Source organism: Cyprinus carpio, chromosome A20 (assembly GCF_018340385.1).
Source record: "Cyprinus carpio isolate SPL01 chromosome A20, ASM1834038v1, whole genome shotgun sequence".
NCBI classification, from domain to species: domain Eukaryota; kingdom Metazoa; phylum Chordata; class Actinopteri; order Cypriniformes; family Cyprinidae; genus Cyprinus; species Cyprinus carpio.
In genome coordinates this window covers 18,103,400-18,126,595 of record NC_056591.1, presented here as the reverse complement: position 1 = coordinate 18,126,595, position 23,196 = coordinate 18,103,400, and the positions used below count along the sequence as shown (strand labels likewise).

General features: G+C 35.3%; 1 protein-coding gene across 2 annotated transcripts; it reads right to left on the bottom strand.

The window, feature by feature from the left end:
• Nucleotides 1-269: 269 nt before the first annotated feature.
• LOC109058907 (retinoid X receptor, gamma b) lies at nt 270-21,626 on the bottom strand. Of its 2 annotated transcripts, XM_019076111.2 has the most exons (11): nt 21,468-21,584; nt 16,343-16,480; nt 5,671-5,903; nt 3,542-3,686; nt 3,256-3,435; nt 2,678-2,838; nt 2,419-2,548; nt 1,501-1,633; nt 1,272-1,363; nt 922-1,027; nt 270-826 (listed from the first exon to the last, which is right to left on the bottom strand). In XM_019076111.2, the coding sequence occupies exons 2-11, from the start codon at nt 16,410-16,412 to the stop codon at nt 679-681; spliced, it is 1,398 nt and encodes a 465-aa protein (XP_018931656.1). In that variant the 5' UTR covers nt 16,413-16,480; nt 21,468-21,584; the 3' UTR covers nt 270-678. The 2 variants fall into 2 exon arrangements, with proteins under 2 accessions (XP_018931656.1, XP_018931666.1); XM_019076121.2 differs by lacking the exon at nt 16,343-16,480 and having other exon boundaries at nt 21,468-21,626.
• Nucleotides 21,627-23,196: the final 1,570 nt, after the last annotated feature.

Here is a 23,196-nt window from a genome sequence, read left to right as displayed (position 1 = left end):
CAATTTGCACTAATCATGTAAAACTGCACATATTTAATTAAGACCCTTTATTTTTTCCATATTTGCAGGAAGTACACTAAAACATCAGTCAGTAAGGTTTTTAGAGCTTTATAAATGAAAACCTTTTTTATGGTCACTATTGTGACCGGTGGGATTAAATGGGTTAAACTTGGACAACACCACGTCTCAAACAATGGCTTGCTCTTTAAAGGCTTTTGGTTCTACAGGAAAAAAAATGGTTCAGTAAAATAAAGACAGAAAATGACAACTTGCTCCATTTTTTTTATTCAAAAACAAACAAACAAACAAAACATAGTATTTAAATATTTAAATATTTATTTGAACAGAATTCTAAACTTCATTTTAGAAATTATTGTTTGGGTTTGATAAACATTCCTTGAATAAAATATATTTTTTTCTTTAATTGCAACAGTGGATACCTGATATCAGCTATTTACATTCACAACACTTCTTTTCAAAACCATACCAATAAAATTAATTTCATCTGTATATTTTCAGACTTGCTCCTCTTTTTCCCCTGCCAGTATTTTTTTTTAAAAAGAATAATAATTTGTGCATGGTTTAAAATATGCAGCAAACTGCAATATCTTCAATCAAGTTCGTTATTATATTAGTTACATAAGAATATGTACAAAAAATGGTCCGTTAGAACTCATGTCACGTGATCTGATGGGGTGCTTCAAGCATCTCCATTAAGAAAGTGTCTATGGGTGTGTCTCCAATCAGCTTGAAGAAAAACAGGTGCTCCAAACACTTAAGTCCAATGGATCGGAGGGCAGGAAGACGCAACAAAAGTTTAGCAAACCTGTAAAGCAGCCAGGGAGCAGGATAGCAGGTGAAATTGAGTATGTGTAACAGATTTGATCAGTATTTAATGAACAAACATGTACATGACTGTACCTGCCAGGCTGATCAGGGTACTTCTGTTTAGTATAGGTCTCCAGTGAGGCGTAAACTTTCTCCCTCAGTGCCTCTACCTCCGCTGGGTTGGACAAGCCTTTGGAATCTACGAGAAGAGACAATCATAAGACAATTATAAGATAAAATCAGTCAAGGTCTTCACAATTGATATAATCTGTGTCAATTCCCAAGGCATTCCAGGAAATAAAAAAAATTTGGAATGTAAATAAAGGCAGGATTTGGGTGAACCATTCCTTTAAATATTATCTTATAAAACTTTAAATGAAATAAAATAACGTAGTTTGTCTATGCTGCAGATAAGCGTATAAAAATGGAAGTGCGCAACACACCAGGGTTGAAGAGGACGATGGCTCTAAGGCAGCCTAGTTCGGTCTTATCCATCTGCATATCCTTCATTTTAGACACCAGCTCAGTCAATACCCTGCCACACAAACACACACACAAAGCTTGAACACAATAGTTGTAATAAAAATAAAGATGATACATATTTTCTGATCATTCTCTAAACAAACGAGAGATGTTTATTAATTCAGAGGTGTTGAAGGTAGAAAGTCTCACCTGTTAAAGATGGAGCCGACACCTGCACTGTGAGCACTGCTCCTGTGGACATGGAGGCCTGTGCCCAGCAAGATGCCATCTTTAACTGTGATTGAGCGATGAGAGAATGAAGCAATGAGGAGCTCGTTCCATCCTGTAAGAAGAAAAATGACACGAATAACATAAATTACATGAATAGGAGGAGACATTTTTTTAATCTCTCCCTGTATCTTAATTCAACACAGTGTTGTTTATTAGCAAGGCTTTATGATGTTCTGCAGCGTGCATGTGAAATGTTTGACCAGCAGAGGTCAGCATTCCCACTTACATATCCAACACAGTTCTGCCTGACCCTTTAACATTATAAATGACAACAGCAGCAACTACAACGACAATAAACCTAGAAGATGTGCAATATGCATTTTCACTGCTTAAATACACAGCCATAATATACTCTACATTACTACTTCAGTTATGATTTAAAAAAAAAGGCAAAATATGTATTTTATCAGTATTGCATAATTTTTATGTGCATATCACTTCACAGAGACCTAGCGTAGACAATTATGTTGATAAAACTGGTTCTTGTTTGATAATAGGTTTTATATTTTTAGTATAGTTTTGCTTTGTAAGACAAAGTCAGCCATTTAAATGGATAAAATCAGTCAAGGTGTCCAAAAAGTTTTTTTTTATTTTTTTGTCTATATCAGTGATTCTAGAGAGCCACAGACCTGAAGAGTTTTGCTCCGACCTTGATAAAAGCTCACCTGCCTGCTGCTTTCTAGTAATCCTTAGACCTTTATTAGCTTGTTGAGGTGTGTTTGATCAGGGTTGGAGCTGAAGTCTGCAGGACTGTGGCTCTCCAGGACTGACGTCGGCCACCCTGATCTATATTTATATATGTTAACACCTGTGTATAGACATATTGGTGTCTAATACCTGCTCGAAGCAAAATGACCTGATCATCCAGAGGCAGATCGGAGAAATTAGGTATTCTCTTGGCCCACTCCACCAGAGTAAACAGTTGCTTGTCAGCTGCATGGCAGATATTAGTGACTGGGTCATTTGTCTGGAGAAGGAGACCAGATGAAAGAATAAGAGAGAGTATTTTAGTTGTTACTTTCTCAAAGAATTCTGAAATCAGCATGTATGTACTGTGTAAATTGTATTTGAATAAATCTAAATGTCTTTGTCTTACTGAGTTGCCCGGACTGTTCTCTGTGTACGTCTCAGTCTTAGGTTCGACCGCGAGTTCTGCATCCAGAATCTTATCCACAGGCATGTCTTCATTAAAACTGCTCGTCGATTCCACATCATTATCACCTTTCTCCTTCCCACGCTGCCTCTCTTCCTGCACCGCTATGGGGTCCAGCAGAGCAAATGAGTACATTATAAATCAATGTAATGATTTATGGCACATTTAAACAATATTTAAGAAATCTCACTTTTTTAATATTACCTTTATTTGTTATATTAAAATCTATTTTACTTTATTCTATTTTAAAGTATATTTTAGATATTGTAAGAAGACAAATGTACAATATAGTGTCTTCTATTATAAAGCAGTTATGTAAGGTTATACAGAAATACTATATAATATAATATAATGTATATTATATATAATTTTATTTAGCATAATATTAAAGCATAATGTTAAAACGTTTTGAGATTAAAATCTCTTCTGGCCACAAAGGCAGCAAAAAGCACAAAACAAAACCTTAAAAAGTTTGATTAAAAAATCATTGAATTATGAATACAAAACACGCAAATACAAACCTTCCCGCTTCATGCCCATTGCCAGGCACTTCTGGTAGCGACAATACTGGCAACGGTTGCGCTGGCGTTTGTCGATCAAACACTCTTTACAGTCTCGACACGTATAGGTCAAGTCTTTTCGGATGGTCCTCTTAAAGAAGCCTTTGCAACCTTCACAACTGTAAACTCCATAGTGCTTCCCTGCAAACACAACCATACTGGACCTCAGAAGAGATGGAGATGTATCTTGCATTAACTTCCAAACCAAAACCTAATGCAACACCTAAATATCCCTGTGTTGTTGTACCTGAAGATCGGTCCCCACAAATGGCACAGATGTGTTTGGAGAGGGATCCAGGGCTGCTGCACTGATAGCTGCTCATGTTGCTCAGCGGAGCCAATCCTGGTGGAGGCTTGATGTCTTCTGAGTTATTCACATTTAAAGAATTCATCTGTAAGACAGGAAGACAGGTGAGGAGAGACGGAAACAGTTTATCATACAGTGCAACCAGGAGTGGACTTTTTGTCACAATGCAGCAGCAGACTGTTTGTGTCCTCCCAGCACAGGAGACATACACACTCACAAACGCACAAAAACAGACTCCATTTTTGCAAGGCCATTACACATGTAGCTGTGAAAGCGTTGACATAACATTTCAAATGGGAGGGGATATTTGGGTCTCTTTCCCTCTCAGAAGAATTCCCAATTTTACCATCACATACTGTTTTCTGCATTACTCCATTAAGCCTGCAGGTGGCAGTACATGGCCATACCTCAGGCATTAAGAAAGCTTGTCAAATCCAGCATGTGATTCAGTGAGCCTTATTTTGAGTGAATTACTGGCATATGTTTGTCTGTTGATTTATGTTTGTATTTGGCTGCTTTTTTTGTTTAAAAAAAAAACCAACCACTCACAACAACATAGTTTCCGTCATATCTCAAATGTTTTACAATTTTAAATTAAAACAAAACTATACTAATACAATGAAATAAAGCTGAATAATGATGCTGCTAGTACAAATTTAAGGTGAAAAAACTAAATTAAAATTAGAAACCTAAATGAAAATAATTAATTTTGCTTTAGCAACTAACTCAAACAAGTTTAAGTATTAAAGTGAAAAAAACTAAGTTTTATAGAAAAAATTAAATAAAATAAAAACATAACAACAAAACTTTCTGATATTAACCTTGGTTTTTTTTTTACATTTTTTGCTGTAACAAGACAAGAAAACCCATTTTCACACAATAAATATGATAGTTTCACTCTTTCATCACCAAGTGTTTTAAAAAGTCTAATACATTTTTAATACATGTTATTTTATTTTATTTTGAGGGCTTTTTGCCATTATTTTGGGAATATTACAATCCACCCGGGACAAAAAAAGAGGCCAAAGTTGAAGAAACACCCATGTACAGGATTTCAGAACAAGAAACACCAGGCACAGCTAATGGCACATGCTACCAGCATTACAAGATTTAACACATTTTCTTTTAATTTCAATATAATTTCAAGTACATTTAGAGCCTGTATGTCAGAACACACACACTTACTTGCCCCATATGCCCGTATACTGTAAGTTCATAGTTATTGATGTCCTTTCATTGGACTAAAAGCCTGAAACATTTGTCTGAGTCAATGGCTTTCTCTGGCCTCCAGGGAGAGATGAGGCACATATACAGACACACACACATAAGCTGACCTCTTTCAACACCAGGGCATCCATACACCCTTAAAAAATAAAGGAACACAAAGCTGCCACTGGGTCAGTACCCTAAAGTACAAAAGCTAAAAAGTACATCTTTGTACCTCACTTGCCTCTAAATGGTACATATTAGTACTTTAAAGGTACATATGTGACCCTGGACCACAAAGCCAGTCATAAGGGTCAATTTTTCGAAATTGAGATTTATACATCATCTGAAAGTTGAATAAACAGGCTTTCCATTGATGTATGGTTTGGCCAAGATACAACTATTTGAAAATCTGGATATTACAAAGATATGGTGCAAAAAATCTAAATATTGAGAAAATGTCCTTTAAAGTTGTCCAGATGAAGTTCTTAGCAATGCACATTACTAATAAAAAAATAAGTTTGAATATATTTACAGTAAGAAATGTACAAAATATTTTATTGGAACATGGTCTTTACGTAATATCCTAATGATTTTTGGCATAAATGAAAAATCTATAATTTTGACACATATAATGTATTTTTGGCTATTGCTACAAATATACCCCAGCGACTTAAAACTGGTTTTGTGCTCCAGGGTCACATATTAGTACCTGAAGTGTACATATTAGTAAGCTTTTAAAGGGTACCGCCAAGAGGCTAATTTTAATTTATGAGAAAGCACAACATTTGTTTGCAGGACAGACTTATTGCTTTCAGTTGGTGTCAGTCTGAGAGAGCACAGAATTATGGGAAGTTTCTTACCTGCGGACTACAGAGAGTGTTAAAGCCCATACTGGGTGTAGAGGGCAAGGAAATGGATGGTGAGCCCAGAGACGGGGCGATGACTGAGTAGGGTGAAGCCAGGCCATTCATAGATGAGCCCAAGGTGCTCATGGGAGACTGCAGTGGGCGGGACGAACTGATGACGGACGGGTGACCAACCATGGAGCTTAAGGGTGGCGGCTGAGAGGGGGGCGAATTAAGAGCACTAGTGTCTGTGAACAGACAACAAGAAAGATTAATATTAGACAAGATAAGAGCAATTTAAATTTAGTACTAAAATGACTAAAATGACACATAGATGCTCCACAAATTACAGTTTTTACTGTTTTTATACTTTTTTTAAGCAAATATATGCAGCCTTGGTGAGCATAAAGACTTCTTAAAGAAAAAAGAAGAAAAGAAGTAAAGAAAATCTTAATTATTCCAAACCTATGATCTGTAATGTATAAATCAATCAATCAGACAGGTCAGTGTGACAGGTCTATATAAATTTATCATGACAACCTGTGTTTTTATTTAGCATGTACAGACGTCAGAGAACAGGGTAAGTATGTGCCCACAGGAACATCAAGTTACTGTGGAAACATGTGCCTTTGCAGAACATCAATTACCTCCTTTATTAAGGCCTAAAATGTGTAATGAAAAATATGCTGTTTGAGTAAATCTAAGAGGGCATTTTACTGAGAGAATGCATTAAGCCCTGCTGCTTTAACCATTCAGTCAGCAGCTGATGGAGTGCTACATACGAGTACCTGGTAATGGTAGTTTGTACCGGCACAAACACATATAATCTATCTAACGTAGTACAAGGACACACACAGGGCAAAGGTTGCAACTTTTTGCCAATACTGATAGTGTTGCAATCCGTTAACTCATTTCATCATTCATCAAGATGAAGATCAAATCAAATTCATCTAAAGCCCTATTCGGACGGTAAATGTTTCTCAGGGGGACGTAAGTGATTTTCACCATCTACAGGGGGTAGGCTGTGATTTAATTGCCGTCCGAATCCAGGATGTCGGTGTTTTTCTCTCACAACCCCCGTAAAAATCGCCAGCCGAATTACCTACTGTTTTTTGACAAACACCAAGGTCGTGTGGTAATTTAATTGCCGTCTGAATCCACATCTCTGAGATTACAAAAGGAAATTGATTAAAAATTCAGTGCTTAAACCCTTTTTGAGCACTCCATAACACCGTAAGGTACGTTAACTGTTGCACTTCGGTGTAATTTGCATTCATATTTCTTTCTGAAATGCTGGAAAGTATTTTAAAGAACAATACTTCATAACTGCTCACAGCGACTGGGAGCAGAAAGAGAAGAAAAGCACACAAACATTTGATATGGCTCTTTATTATGGCAGCAGCAGGTATGCAATACAGTTTTAAAATGTGTATTATAAACTGATATAAGCTACATTACTATATCGTGTATAATTATATACAACTATAGAGCGTCTTTTTAAACAGGAGATTTAAATAATCAAATAATAAATAGGATTATATATTATAAAATATGCTTGGAATGATAATAATACATTTTACATAATAATAAGTATTTTGAAATCTTTTTACACAATAATAAGAAGAATACATTTTGTAAGTAAAATTCATTTTATTTACAGCAGACAATTATGTGACTGGTCACATGAGCAGCGTGTTCCCAGGTTCGTAGGATCACAGAACTCACTCCTCCTCTGTGAATAAATCGCCATCCGAATCCAGGAGTTTTGGTTTTATCACTGAGGTGATATGTAAATTTATTTTTACAGATGTCCACATGAGAAACAATAACTGTCCGAATCGGGTTTAAGATTAAATTAACATGAACACAGCTTCAACAGGTTGCTTTATTGAAATGTGCAACACATAAAGCAGTGATTTGGTCAGATATTCTGGTGATTGTTTATCTCTTGCAGGTTATTTCATTATACTGCTAATGAATTATTGCAAAATAAACCCAGACAGGGTCATCAAGACATAAAGCGGAGGGGATTCGTGTCACCCTGAAGTGGTTTATTTTTAGCTGACGAGTCCACCGTATCCACCATTATTATATGGCTGCTTACCAAATAAATAAATGGACATATAATGTTGCTCTGAGCTGAAATTATTTTAGTAAATCAAAAGAAAGACACAACAGATTGCTACAAGACACATGAAACTACCATGTTGTCAATGGACAATAATCAATTACAGTTTAGCAGTCAAAATAGTGCATTAATATTTTTTTTTAGCTCTCGTATATTACTAAATGGCTGTAAAGCTAAACACTAAAGTACATAATATGCAAAAATAAGGGCAATTTTCTTTATCTGTAAAGTCATTTACATGTTTTATCATTCTCATGCTGAGAATGATGGGAAATGTAGCATGTGCCACATAAACTTGGCAAATGAGAAGTTTGTACACTGAGAAAAAAAGTTACAGGGCTGTCAATGGGACAGTACCCTAAGGTACATCTTAACACCCTATTTACCCCAAAATAGTACATATTACCTTAATAATAAGTGAGTGACGTGACGTGACATACAGCCAAGTATGGTGACCCATACTCAGAATTCGTGCTCTGCATTTAACCCATCCAAAGTGCGCACACACACACCGTGAACACACACCTGGAGAAGTAGGCAGCCATTTATGCTGCGGCGCCCGGGGAGCAGTTGGGGGTTCGGTGCCTTGCTCAAGGGCACCTCAGTCAAAGCAAAACCAGCAACAAAAACTAACCAACAACCTTATTTTTTAAGTTTAACAGTAGCTAACTTTTCAAAATGGTGTACCCCAAAGTTAAATATTAGTACTTTATATTATATTACTTTATATTTATATTTAAAGTTAAATATTAGTACTTTAAAAGTACATATTAGAACCTAAAGTGTACATGTTAGTACCTTTTTAATGGGTACTGCCCCAGTTACAGTTTTGTACCTTTTTTTCTGAGAGTGTAGGGAGACACACCCTATAAGTGTCTGAAATGAGCTTCTTTTGTAGTATAATTCTCTATCTTGCTGTTTCTTTTACTTAAAATTAAACAAATCCAGGATATACTGTTTATTAACCAGGCATAATCATGAATTTCAGCACTTAAACGCTACAGTATGTTATAAATAAACAGTCTGCAATAGCTGTATTCTTCCAAGCTGGTGCATGTGTGTGTGTCCCAGACTCTGGGCAGAAGGGGGAATTTCTGTGGCAGATGGCCAAGATGCCTTTGGTAGGGCAGTAACATGGTCCTACAGTGGTCCGCGTGTCGGCCTACCCTCGAATGACCCACCTGATCTATTACATTTAAAACAGACCACACAAGTCCCACGCATAAGACAGACTACCTAAGGCTGAAAACAGGGCCGTTACACAGAATGTTTATGGCTTTGGTACTTTTATATCTTTATACAGAGCTGAAATAAAATTCATAATATCGCAAATTAATGTTCAATTAATAATTAATTAATTACCAACTATAAATTGTACTCAAATTTACTTTGAACATATGCTTCTAACCTTTTATTCCAAAGTTTTAGTTTTATGTTGACTTTAAAATTTACAAGTTTAACAAGTATAATTGACACCCTACAGATGGCAAGGTTACTATAGCTCTATCTCTGCAGATTTACATTTCATTAGTTCTAAAAGAAAAATTGTTTAGATGCATCAACCTTTAGCTGATAATTCAGATCTTATTATACTGAGATGGTCCTTGTGCCAGACATTCATCAGGATTTCACAATGACTCGGCAGTGGACATGACCTTTGTACAGCTGTCTGGGACCAAAGTGCAGCCTTTGGTAGACTGCTATCAAGTTCAGCGGAGACCACATGAAATCGCACAGGTCAGTGCGGGCACAATCACATACATTGCCAATATTTAAAAAAAAATCTTTTGAATCACTTATTTCCATCCTAAACGAAGTTGACATCTGATCAATAATGACACTAAACCCTCTTCTCATCACTGACAAATATTTTCAACCACCTGTCAAAAAGACGGGGGTTGTGGGGAGGGCAAGAGACACAAAAAGGTGGAAGGGGGTAGAAGTGACTCTATCCCAGTCTGCTGTAGAGAGCTGCCGGACATTAAATCAACCCTGATTACTGCCATATGTCCATAATCCTCCAAAGCCCAGGACTACACACACACACACACACACACACACACACACACCTCACACTTCAGTTATCAACACCACTTAATCAACCATATCATAAACTAATTTATCAGCACCCACTATCTTTTCAATGTGAATAATTAACATACACATGCAGAGTACATTTAATAGCTGGTAACAATCTTATACCTAAACATCTCATTCACCATCCTTTAAATGAAAAAGCATTAATGTATGCTACACACAAATATACACAGACAAAAATGTAAAAAGACACACAAGCTCATGTTTTTTTTTTTTTATCAGAACTGCTGAAATAATGCATTTTATTCATGTTCATGTCCCCAGATATCTGACAGAGGTAAAAATGAGCTGGACTCATGCAGGCCACAGGAGGTCTGGAATATGTTAAAAACTAAAATTTATGGCAGTATTGAGAGCTGTCTTACACTGTTACTAATTAAATGTTTTTTAAAGGACTTGTGTGTTTAAATGTGTGTTCTGTTGCAAAAAAAAGTCTTAGGCCTGAAACTGCTGCTGTAAGTGGATGAAAAAGTCAGTGTTTGAAAAGGTAAGAGAGAAGTGAATACTAAAGAATAATAGAGTACTATCAAGTGAAGAGACATCATTCAGTGAACCAGGCATGAACTCTGAGTGTGTCCTGTAGTAACCTCTGTATCACTCTGTTCAAAACAAGCACATTTTATCACATGATGCATCATACATGCATAAAATAACTTATGCTGACAACTGCTTTATATTCACACAAAAAAGTGAAGTAAAATAAGGACAGACAGACAGACAGAAAAAATAGACAGTACACTATATATTCTGAAACTGGACATCAGAAAAATGCTGATTGGGTCAATATGCTGACCTTTGGAAACAAACTCGACAGGAAATGTTAAGCTTCAAAACATCCTATCATATCATGATCATATGACAGCTGATATTCTGTGGCACTGAAGTGAAGAGTAATGTTTGTGACATCTTACATTTGATGACCCCTGTTAATGTCACAATGTAACGATCAGCAGGGACTGTTCCAATGATCATTGCACAAGAGTTTGTGAAGTAACTGTGTTCCACCAGACCTCTTGTTTATCAAAATGAACTGAAAAGTTACAGATCCTGAATACTTTAAATCTTAATTGAGTGTGAAAACTACTCAAAAGCATTCATACAGTGTGGCAAATGTAGTCTGATTTATGAAGAAATGACTTGGTTCTTTTTGGAAATTGGTCAAAAGACTAATAAAGTCAATTTTAAATGGGTATGAACAGCCCTTCACTGAATGAGGTCGTGATTTGGTATAAGATTGGTTGGTTGGACTTTTTTTGTGTGTGTGTGTTTTTGAAAGAAGTCTCTTATGCTTATCAAGTCTCCATTTCTTTACAGGAAAAAAAACAGTAATATTTTGAAAGATTATTGCAATTTAAAAATGTTATTTGAATGTATAAATGTAATTTATTACTGTGATGGCAAAGCTTACTCAAGAAACATTTCTTATTATTATCAAAACAGAAAAACTCTAAAATTTCCTGAAATAACGAATATGGAACACTTAATAAATGGAGACCGGCCAACCTTGGACATTTTTTTGAGTACCACTAGTGTGACGGCATGGGACACAGGGTTTGGTGGGGGGAAGGGGGGTTCCTATATTCTCAAATGTTTCAACATATAAATTGGTTGTGAAGAAACCAATACATCCAAATATTTTTTCAGAAGAACTCTTTTAATGAGAAGACATATTTAACGTTATTCATGTTAAATATTTCCCAAAGGTCTGCACTAGAGCTGCACGAATCTGGATAAATTGAGAATCACAATTTTTTTTGTCTCAAATAGAGATCACGATTCTCCCATGATTCTGAACTAAACAAAACAATGCGTGACAAAATATTATTGCTGCAGTCTATTTAAAAGTGTTTAATTAATTTGAATGAATTATTAAACATTTTAATTGATATGTATTTAAAATATATTTAGTACACAAATTGTTAATAATAAAATTAGGAAAAAGTGGTTTGAATGAATGATTCACTTGTTTCATTACTGGATGAATCAGCATTTTTGAAAGTATCTATTGTTTGAATCGAGATCGCGATCTTCTAACAATTAATCGTGCAGCTCTAGTGCAAATATATCGGTATTTATCCAAGTTTGCACACTTTTGGACTAAAAGCCCTATTATAAGGACTATATGAACTATATGAACACAAATAAACCGCAGCAGATGATTTAAGTACTGTGCTTGTACAAAGGCATAACCAGGTTTTTGCGTAGTTTAGAGTGACAAATCATCCCAGCGTACTTTGAGGTCAAACTGCGTACCCACTACACAAAATGTGTACCGGTTGGCAGATCTAGAAATGTAAAAGTGTTTACTGTAACTTTTGATTAACTTAATGTATCCTTGCTAAATAAAATGACTAATTTCACATAAAACTATCTTACTGAACCCAACCTTTTGAACAGTGGTGTATAATATTCTGTCCTGTTGTACAAAAAAAAAAGAAAAAAGAAACTGAATCTGTAAGAAAAAACTGATTAAGGGTCACACTACTAGCTAGCTTAACAATACGGCAAATTAACTGACAACAACAATTTCTGTTCCAAAATTCCTGAAACTGAGCTTGTTCATATAGCTTGAGGGTTTAACAGAGGATCAATGTAAAGTTTCTTCCAAGAGATGCAATAGAGAAGTAGAAACAGATAAAGTCACAAATGTCCACCCCAATACACGTGAACATCACTCACAGCTTTCAGAATTAACAAGCTGTTCTGGGATATTTGAAACCAGCTGTCTCACTCTCAATCAAAACATAAAGAGACAATTGATCCTTTCAGCTTTACTCAGACAGGCCTCTTAATAGGGAAACCTTGTCATGATAACGCTTAAACTAATTGAATCTGTTACAAGAAATTTTTAAAAGTTCCTTAAGGCAACAACTGCACACAAAAAAGTGTTACCAAAGGAGACTAGATGTTAGGTTACAAATGGGATCTAACAGCAGCAGCATGTGAGAAACCACAGTGTTGTCAGACCTACACATAACCATGAGTAACCTCAACAATCGAGAGAGATGAAGAAAAAAAAAATCAAAGAAAACTGGTAAAAGGAAGGATTAGGGTAAAAAAATGAAGAGGAGGGAGTCTCTGTCTGTAATGTTTATATCAAACATATTGTACAATTTTGAAAGACTGTCTAGATAAACTTAGCAATGAACAAAGACCCTCAAAAGACATTTTCAGTTACATTTTTGCATAACTCCAAAAACACCATTTCCAGGTGAAATGAAAACTATAGGCAGTACAACAATAACAACTTTCTGAATGCAATTTTCTGGAACAAAATATTATATTAACACAAGCACACACAATAATGCAGTTTGCTCCAATACCATTGCCACTGTTCACATCCACCATATTGCCTAACAACATGCTTCTGCCTGCAAGCAGGCCACCAAGGTCCGGACCTCAGTAAATTTTTCATGTTCAAAAATAAAATTTGTTCTCTGAATGACTAATTTGATGTTAAACTCCTCATATGAATGCATGCATTACATGTACAATTCAGTTTGCAAGATTGTTTAGCGTCCCTGGTATGAAAATTATCGCTGAGAGATGCTGGTGGAGTGAACGAGTCTTCAGAGAGTTTTGCCACATCCAGGTATTATAAGCATTTTTGGACTTGTCTTTTTCACTTAATTAACACTTTAGAGAGTTAATAAAGTAGGAAGTTGCAGTTTAGAGTCAGCATATCTTTATCTTATCTTATTTGCAAAAGATTGGAAATAATTTTGGTTAATTTTTATTTAAATTTTTTGACCAATATCTGGCACTTAACTGACAGCAGTCTGCATGCACACTGCACAGGTTTTTGCTGACAGGATACGACATTCGGTAAGGGAAAAGCAAAAATGATCATGATATTATCTGTCATAAACGTTATCAATGTTGTCAAAAACAGTAGCATTTAACACTAGTACACAGATCTGTAGAAGAAGTAGGTTACAGAATGAAATGAAATACGCAAAAACCATCCATGAAGAACTCTAAGCTATGTCATTCAGTATAGTTAAATTTTCACAAATCATGCTATAAACTTACATAAGAGCACTAGACAAAGTTATTGTAGTTATGTATTGTTGCATGAATAATAAACAACTGATACAATTATCCATCCTTTAATATAGTAAATCATTAACAAATTTTGATGCAATAAATAGGGTATGATTTAAAAATAATAATCTCTCCAAAACAGAGAAAACATCTTTCACAAACATCTACATGCCTGTCTCCTTTAAAGTGTTTATAGTTTATATAATGAGTTGATTTTTTATTTTTATTTTTTTCCCATACAATGAAAGTCAATGGGTTCCAGTGTTGTTTTTGACTTTCACAGTATGGTCAAATACAGTTTCTTCTGTGTTCCACAGAAAAAAGAAAGTTATACAACTTTAGAAAGACATTAGGGTGAGAGAATGATGACAGAAATTACATTTTTGGGTGAACTATCCCTTTAAGATTTGTCATCACTAGAATTAAGATGCCTAAACAAATCCGTTAAGGCATGTACACATACTTGTAATGTATGTTTCAGCTGTACTTTCCAAAACATCATATATATGTTATATTAAAGACACCTAGATTTACTCCAAGGTAAATTAATGCAATCTTATACATAATATTAATTTGAAGAATGAGATATGCAAACTTCCATGCAGGCTCACTTACTATGTCGGTATTGTGCAAGTTTTATTTGTTTCATCAACACTGACGCCTCTCAAAGAAAGACAGAAACAGAAAGAGAAAGAACAACAGAGAGTGACCATCAATCGGCGACAACAACTTCTGTCACCGCTTTCTATTGTGTGATCAAATGGGAGTTTGTCCTTGTCAGTCTAAGTATTTACACACACACACCCACACAAACACCCCTCAACAGAACTATTGTCAGAGAAAAACAGAAGAAAAGCAAAGAAGCGAGGGGGTGAAGTACAGTGAGTGTGTGAGATATATAGGGATATACTGAAATAGATTGATCCAAGCAGACCTTCCTAAAATATCCACAATACTCCAGTGCCACCTTACCCTGATCTATAACAGCTGAACAGCATTAGAGAACATAGCTTTGCCAAGTACTCTCACTGCCAACAGCTAAGAGCAGAGGTTACAGATTAATTACACACAAGCCATGATGACATGCCAAGCAACTGTCTAATCATTAGTGTAAATTCAACATACACGCATATATATATATATATGTATATGTATATGTATATATATATGTATATATATATATATATATATATATATATATATATATATATGTATATATATATATATATATATATATATATATATATATATATATATATATATATATATATATATATATGTGTGTGTGTGTGTGTGTGTGTATATATATATATATAAACATATATATATATATATATATATATATATATATATATATATATATATATATATATATATATATATATGAAAGTTTTTGGAAAAATGATAAATACTAATTTTGCATTAAATTGATTAAAATTGACAGGACTTTATAAAAACATTTATAAAGATACAAAAGATTTATATTTCTTGCTGTTCTTTTGAGCTTTCTATTAATCAAAAAAATCATGAAAACACAAAAAATAATAAGCATCAAACACTTACAATAATAATAATAATAATAATAATAATAATAATAATAAATGTTTCTTAAGCACTATACAGGATATTAAATTGATTATTGAAGGATCATGTGACAATGAAGACTGGAGTAATTTCTGCTTAAAATTCAGTTTTAACATTAAAGGAATAAATTAGATTTTTAATTATTTAAAAAAGCGGCAATTTTAAATTACAAAAATATTTACCAATATTATTTTTTGCTGTATTTTTGATCAAACAAATGATAAATGGTCTTGGTGATCATAAGACTTTCAAAAACACAGGAGTGTTTAACAGTCTAAACCAACTATTTAAAAATCTAAACCAAGCAAAATAAAAACATATTAACCATAAAAAAAAGAACAAAAGTATAAATATATATTATACATATTAAAACAATCAAAAAATAAAATAAATTATTAAATATTACAGAATCATCCCAATTATAAAATACACGAATGAAAGTATTTTGTTATGGGTTAGATTTTGTAGAATTTTTTCAATGTTAAAATATACTCAAAGAGAACCGGAAACCTGTTTGAAAATAATAATTATTTTTCTAATTCCATTTGGTATTGTTAAAACAAACCAATTTCAGTTATGAATGTGAGCTGTATATTCCCTTGCTTAGAAATAACAACAGCTTCTTTACTCATGACAATAAACCACACAACATATCAACACATCTCCAAAATGAATGTATCCATGTACAGTCTAAACCGATTATAAAATCAGTCATATACATTATTTCCAGTTGTTTCCAACAGCACAAATCTCTCATCTTCCCTTAGGATGCATCAGCCACATTGTTCCTGGGAACTTAAGTATTACAGGAGTATCTTATTATCAGATACTCACGGTTGTTGTAGTGACCGCCCTCTCTGCCGTGACTCTGATCGTGAAGAGGCAACGCTGCCGGATGCCACATGACTGCGAGCACCACTCGACCAAACCTCACCAGGCACAGTAGAGCACCTGTCCGAACACAGACTCACTCTGCTGATGGAACAGATGGGATATGAGTGAAACAGGACGGCTGTAGGGGGAGGATCTGCAGGGAGGAGTCTGCTCGTTTATGGGATTACTTGGATTATCAACGATTGAATCCAGCAGGAACCGTTTACTGCCACAAAGATCAGCCTCTCTCCAAGCTTTGACAAAACTCCTTCTGCACAGACCACAGTCTGCCCTGAAAGAGGCTCAGAACGTCATTAAATCTATCAGCCCAAACGGGCCACCTGTTGCACGACCAGGGATGAAGTGGGCTTGAGTGTGTGTTTCTCACATAAAAAAGCTTGTTTAGATTCATTTTGGATTCAGCTTTTCAGACTAATGAAAATTTACAGTACATCTGATTATTAATAACATTCTATAATTTACCATAATATCACAGTAAGATGGGCACATCAATGCCTCTATTAGAGCAGTGAAGTGGCAATGACCGTGCTCTCTCACACATGCACGCACAGTTCACAGCCAAGCCTGGCAGCCTCCTCTCACACACCTGCTTGTGTGTTCATTATCTAATGCACTTGTAACTTCAGACACTGCTTGTTTTGTGCCATGCTGCATGATGTACTGCTTTAGCACAGAACAGTTTAAAGACAATTTACCAAAAAAGAAAAATGTTGAAAAATAAAAAAGACAATATTTTTAGATAACGTTCAGATTTATTTTTTTGATTTTTTTAATTAATACTTTTATTCAGAAAGGATGCATTTAATTTATCAAAAGTGACAGTAAAGGCAAATAAATTCTGTTCTTTTGAACTTTTTATTCATCTAAGAATTCTGAAAAAATTTATCACATAGTTTCCACCAAAATTTTAAGCAGTTTTCAACATTGGTAATAATAAGAAATGTTTCTTGAGCAGCAAATCAGCATTTTAGAATGATTTCTGAAGGATCATGTGACATTGAAGACTGGCATAATGGCTGTTGAAAATTCAGCTTTGCCATCACCAGTTATTAACAAAGAGTTATTTAAAAGTTTAATTGATATTTCAACATATTACTGTTTTTACTCTATTTTTGATCAAATAAATGCAGCCTTGGTGAGACTGAAAAAAAAATCAACCAACCTCAAACTTCTGAACAGCAGAGAAAAATAAATAAATAATGAAGATAAATAACTACAACTTTATATTTACTGACTGAGATATCAGCGTGGGTCATGTCAGTGTCAAGGGAATTTTGAGCCAAATTAATTGTGCAGAAAAAGATTAAAAAGAAGCTTTGAGAGATTTCAATACAGTAATGCCTTAAAACAGCTGCAATGATGAAGACTTTCTACTAAAGCCTACAATATATCAATGCTGATGCCATTACAGTTTCACTGAAAGACAGTGGAGAGAACTGCCTTCATGACAGAATGCCTTCAGGGTGAATCTAAAAAAGTCTCTTTAATATGTCATCCTATAAAAGCAATGCCCCACATGGATTTCTCTGAATGAAATGGGAGTTACGATCACACAGAAGATTGACACAATTGGAGCTGCCTAAAGAGAAATTAGGAGCCTCATCACCAAAACAACTGTATTAGGTTTTCTATCTTCATGCATTTCTTTTGCTAACAAAACGATCAGTCAGTGAAATATCTTTTATAGTAACTAATCCTTTTGATAAACCTACACATTAAAGCAGACATAACACACACATAAAAACACATAAAAATAATGATAAAGAGTTTTATATTATAAATGTATTACTTCTAGCTAAATACCATATCCCCATGTAATTCTCCAATAATAAGCCACATTTTCAGGTGTTTTTTAAAGAGCTGTGGCAATATCTTGAAATGCTATCTGTATTGAAAAATACTAGGAAAACACTGACTTCTTGTGCCTTTTTCAGGACTCCCCTTTAAAAGTATTATTAAGTATCCAACTAGTATGTAACACAGTATGTGTACATTACTGTTCAAATGTTTGGGGGCAGTAAGATTTGATTTATTTTAAAGAAAATTTATATTTTTCAGCAAACATGCAATTAACTGATCAGAAGTGACAGTAAAGACTTTTATATTGTAACAAAAGATTCTTCTGAACGTTAGTGTATAACAGCTGACTTTGAGGGTCAAAGACGCAACTCTCAGCCCGTGTTGACAAGCACGTGAACACAGTTCACCCGCTACTGTGATGTAAGTGTCCACATCTAACATTTCAAAGCACCATGTCCTCTGAGAAGCAATCAGGGCACGAACATGTCCGTAGGTCAAAATAGATTTCCACCCTTGCCCTAGTCTACTTTACCCCAGACTAACATTACCATAGAATATTTATAAATCCAGAACAAGAAGCTAATAGTGGCTAAGGGACAAAATAGCATCTCTGTTAGATTGTTTAGCTACAGCAGCGGCACCACTAGTATAAGGGTTATGACTGTGCATAAGAAATGTTAAACTGCTGCAAAAAAGGACTAATTAATCAATTAATCAATAATCATTTCATTTGAATGGAATGAATACATACACCCCAATAGTGTTATGATGAGGACCCTTTTTGCAAACATTTTTAAAAAGAATACATACACTCACCCTTCCAATATGTTCTTTTCTCATCAACTACATATCCTCTGTTTCCCCTGGCTAGGCTTCTTTGATGAATGTGACTGTAAGGGCGATTGCGCTCAGTGAGTCATGTTGAAAGCTTAAAGCACATAATAGGAAATCTACAGAAACAACTGTGAGCAGTTTGAAAGCATGTGTACAGCTGACAATAACAAAGGCCTCTGAGCCACTCCTGCCTAACGACTGTAGTACATATGTTCTTTCTGTGTCTTTGGACTTGCAGAGTGGGTTTGCATTGTTGCAGGCGGTGGAATGTTGTCAGCTATAGGCACTTGTCAGAAAGCCTATGGCAACAAGAAATAGCTGAGAGTGAAGGCTCAATGATTCCTTCATTGACATTAAAAATTTCTTTAGTTTAAACAGTAGGGCATGGCGCTAGCAATGTCAATGTCATGGGGTAGATTATAGGAAATGCATTAACTAACAAAATATATACCTTAAATGCAATGGAAGTCACTTCTACAAAAAGCATTAATGTACTGTAAATGTAATGAATAAGGAACTGAATGTGTATTGTTGTTCACTACAAAAGAAAATAATGTGATTAACTGTGATTAATCTAACCTTGTTAACCTGGTTAATGTTCAAAGTTCAAAACTCTTGGTGTGTCTGCCCAGTTCAGAAAACAACATAAATAACCCGGACACCATGGTGGCACATGAATAAATCATATGTTTACAGTATAACTCTATATTTATTCACTTATTTTCCATTTTTATTTCATCATGCTTGAATACAGCTTTAACTCAACTTATTAATATAACATACTATTTTTTGTGTTTGCACTACAAAACCCCTAACAATATGTAATACATCTGATATTACCTCTTAAGCACATGTACAGTAGGCTGAATTCTTGCTCAGCAGGAAAATCCAGCTTTAAGGGGTCATATGACGTTGCTAAAAAGAACATTATTTTGTGTATCTGGTGTTTTACAAAGCTCATCATTCTGAAAAGCAGGGTGTATGCTGATTGGCCAGCTATCCAGTGCGCCATGATTAGCCGAATACCTCAAGCATGTGACGGAAATGTTACACCCGTTACCATACTGTGATGCCGTCTCCCAGCACGACAAGACAAAACCAATAAAACCCATTACAAACAAGCCATTTGTTGCATCCAGTGGGGACATAATTACGCATTATAATAACTTAAACTGTCTTTTTACACGTTGTTTTATTTTTATGTGGCACGATACACAATGTCTGCATTTGTGATCGGAGAAATGACAAACAACAAGCGCTACTCTACACTGCTCAAATCTCGCGTTTGAATTGTCAGTGGCAAATTATTAAATATGAATTGTACTTGTTATAGAAACAACCTTTGTGCACAGCCCGCATAGTAGGCTACTCTCCTAGGTTCAAGAAATAGTCCTCAGTAAAATGCGCTGCACACATCTGAATACTTGGGTTGAACTGTTCTGGAACAGTGTTGTAAATACAACTTAACCACTGATTTCTAGTTGTGTCCTCTTTTCAAACACCAAACAGTTCAAAACTAAAAACAAAATCACAACAACTCCACAACGTCACAACCAAAAAAACAACAACAATAAAAAAAGAATAAAAGTTCTTTCTTTGTGTGAACATTTGGGCGGTGTTATGCAAATCTCCTGTTTCCGGCTGGTCATTAGATAGTGTAAGCTGTAAACCATCTTGCACCTGCTACCAGTTGGTCATACTAGCTTAAGATGGTCAAAGTGTTTTGGGTCTTTGATAGCTGGTCAACCAGCTTGTAAGCAAATCTTAAATTGGATTTTCCAACAGTGTATAATGCAATAACATGTGCTAATCTATTGTATTCCAGTTAAGTTTTTAATATAAATAATTATTATAACTAAATTTATTACATCTTGACTTCCAAATGTCACATCAGTTGGATTAGCAGCATCAAGCACTTTAATTAGGTGTGACAAATTGGCAACTCTTTATATGAATGAGTCTTATGATTACACTCAACACTGTAACACCACAACTTGCTGGAGTTGTCCTTGACTTTGCCTAAAATAACATGTCATTCGCACTCACTCCTGAAACAAGCCGCGAGCGTTGAAATACAAAGTTTGCGCTGAAATACAAGCCTATACCACACACTCATTCCTATGTGAAGTGTACATGCTATACCCGACTGGAAACCGTCTCAAAACCAATAAGTAATGATCCCGACACAACAGGCGTGCTTTAAAGGTGATCGATTACATAAACGCAATTAAAGTGCCATCCATGCCTGTAAACAGCAGCGAGATCACCTGACCGATGTCAACGTACGCAGGACTATAATCTGTCTGAAGTTCATCAGCGAAGTTGTTTTAACGCTTTCGCGGAATGCACATTTTAGTCAAACAGCACGGGCAACTGCGCAAATATGACTCAGAAGAGCAGCAACAGGAAATGAAGAAAGACGGCGACTTACGGAGATGTAAATATGTGTCGTGAGTATCCATTCCGAGTTAGTTTACTGTAGGGTCTTGTCCTGGAGAAGCACGCCACTACTCTCGATTCCTCTCCCCAGGCCGAGTCAACTACAATCTGCGGCGCTGCTGGCTGGCTCGGGGCCCCGCTCAGGGGGAGGCGGGAGGAGGGGTTTCACCAACGACAACAATCAGATAAGACACAGGCAGATGACTTCAGCACATGTGTACAACACTTTTTACAGAATAACATTCAAACTGTATAACAATGACTGTATAACAAAGTGTTCTTTATAATAAGGTCTGCACACATGCAACAAAGACCAACAGTTTGGATTACATTTACAATAATGCGTTTGACAGATGCTTTTATAGAAAGCTTGTTACATTGCATTTTTTTCTTTCTTTCTTTTTTTATGCATTTCCTTGTAACTGAACCAAAAAGCTTGGTTTCAGTGGCTACTAAACCATTCAACCATCAAAATGAACAGTATCAAGATGGACACACACACAAAAAAAACTTTAAAATATCAGATAAAATGTTATTTAATATGACGGAATAAAGTAGTTACATCAAAGTTAAAAAAATCAGGGCTGTATTTACTAAAAGCATTGTAAGCCTTAGTTTCAAATGGCTATACTTAACCATACATGCTATTAGTTTTTACTAGGTTTGATGCTTGTGGGAAATGCAGACCAAATCAAGTACAAATTCCTCCTTAAAGTACCAACTGAACAGTTTTATTTTTTACAGTGTGTGCCGAAACAAATAGCATTGTTTCAGCCAGGCAAAGTGTAGAATTTAAAATGAAAAGGTGGAAAATTCATATGAATTTGTGCAATATTTGTAGTGAAAAGCATGAGTTAAAAAAAATAGTATGAATGACTGTCTGTTAATGCAAACCTGTATTATGTCAAGATTAAGCACTAACAAACAGGAATAAAATTATATTTGTAATTGAGATCTGTCTGTCCGCCTGTTTACATGCATTTATTTTCAGTGTGGTGGCTCAGAGACTCCTTGTTATTCCCCCCAGACTGTTTCTCAGAGTTTGGGGTCATACAAGGGTGAGCCCTCACTACCTCCGAAGGTTATTCAGGAGTCACCAGCATTCACCAGTCTTGAACTAGTGTGGGGTTAGTGCTCAAGATGACCAGCGACTTCACAAGGGCCCTCCCTCTAGGTTTGAGGATAAGCCCATCCCATCCAACAACCCCCACATACTCTGTCCCCTCATTGCAAATGACCTATTAAAGAACACAACACCATGGTAAACAAGATGAATGGCTTTTTTTCCAACCCATCTCACACTAATCAAGGCTTTCTGTTTGGAACCCCCTTTCTTAAGTCTATTAGATCATGTTAATTTATTAAAGTCAAACCGAAGAATTAAAAAGGTCATTTGTCACTGCTCTCTTTGTGTGGGCTTAATGGTGGCACATGGTGTAAGGCCTGCAATTTGTTATCCTCTCCTTTTAGCTCTTATTGTTCTTTTCTTTTTAATCCAAATCCATTTTAAACATAAAAATAAAAAAAAATAAACTTAAACTCAGTTTCTTATGGCATAACTGTCTGCCAATAATACATTTTATAAATGCTATATGTGAATAAAATATGATGTTTAACATTTGTCACTTAACTGATTACACATTTAACCTACCAGGTCACGTAGAAACAGCCCTGGATATTTCTGTCATTTTCAAAGTAAGCTTTGCTCAATCTGTTCGGTG

Coding starts and splice junctions, on each gene's coding strand:
- LOC109058907 (XM_019076111.2), bottom strand. CDS start 16,412: ATGTGGCATCCGGCAGCGTTGCCTCTTCACGATCAGAGTCACGGCAGA. Junction 3,687..5,670: donor ACACTCTCTGTAGTCCGCAG/GTAAGAAACTTC, acceptor CCTGTCTTACAG/ATGAATTCTTTAAATGTGAA. Junction 827..921: donor TACCCTGATCAGCCTGGCAG/GTACAGTCATGT, acceptor GCTGCTTTACAG/GTTTGCTAAACTTTTGTTGC.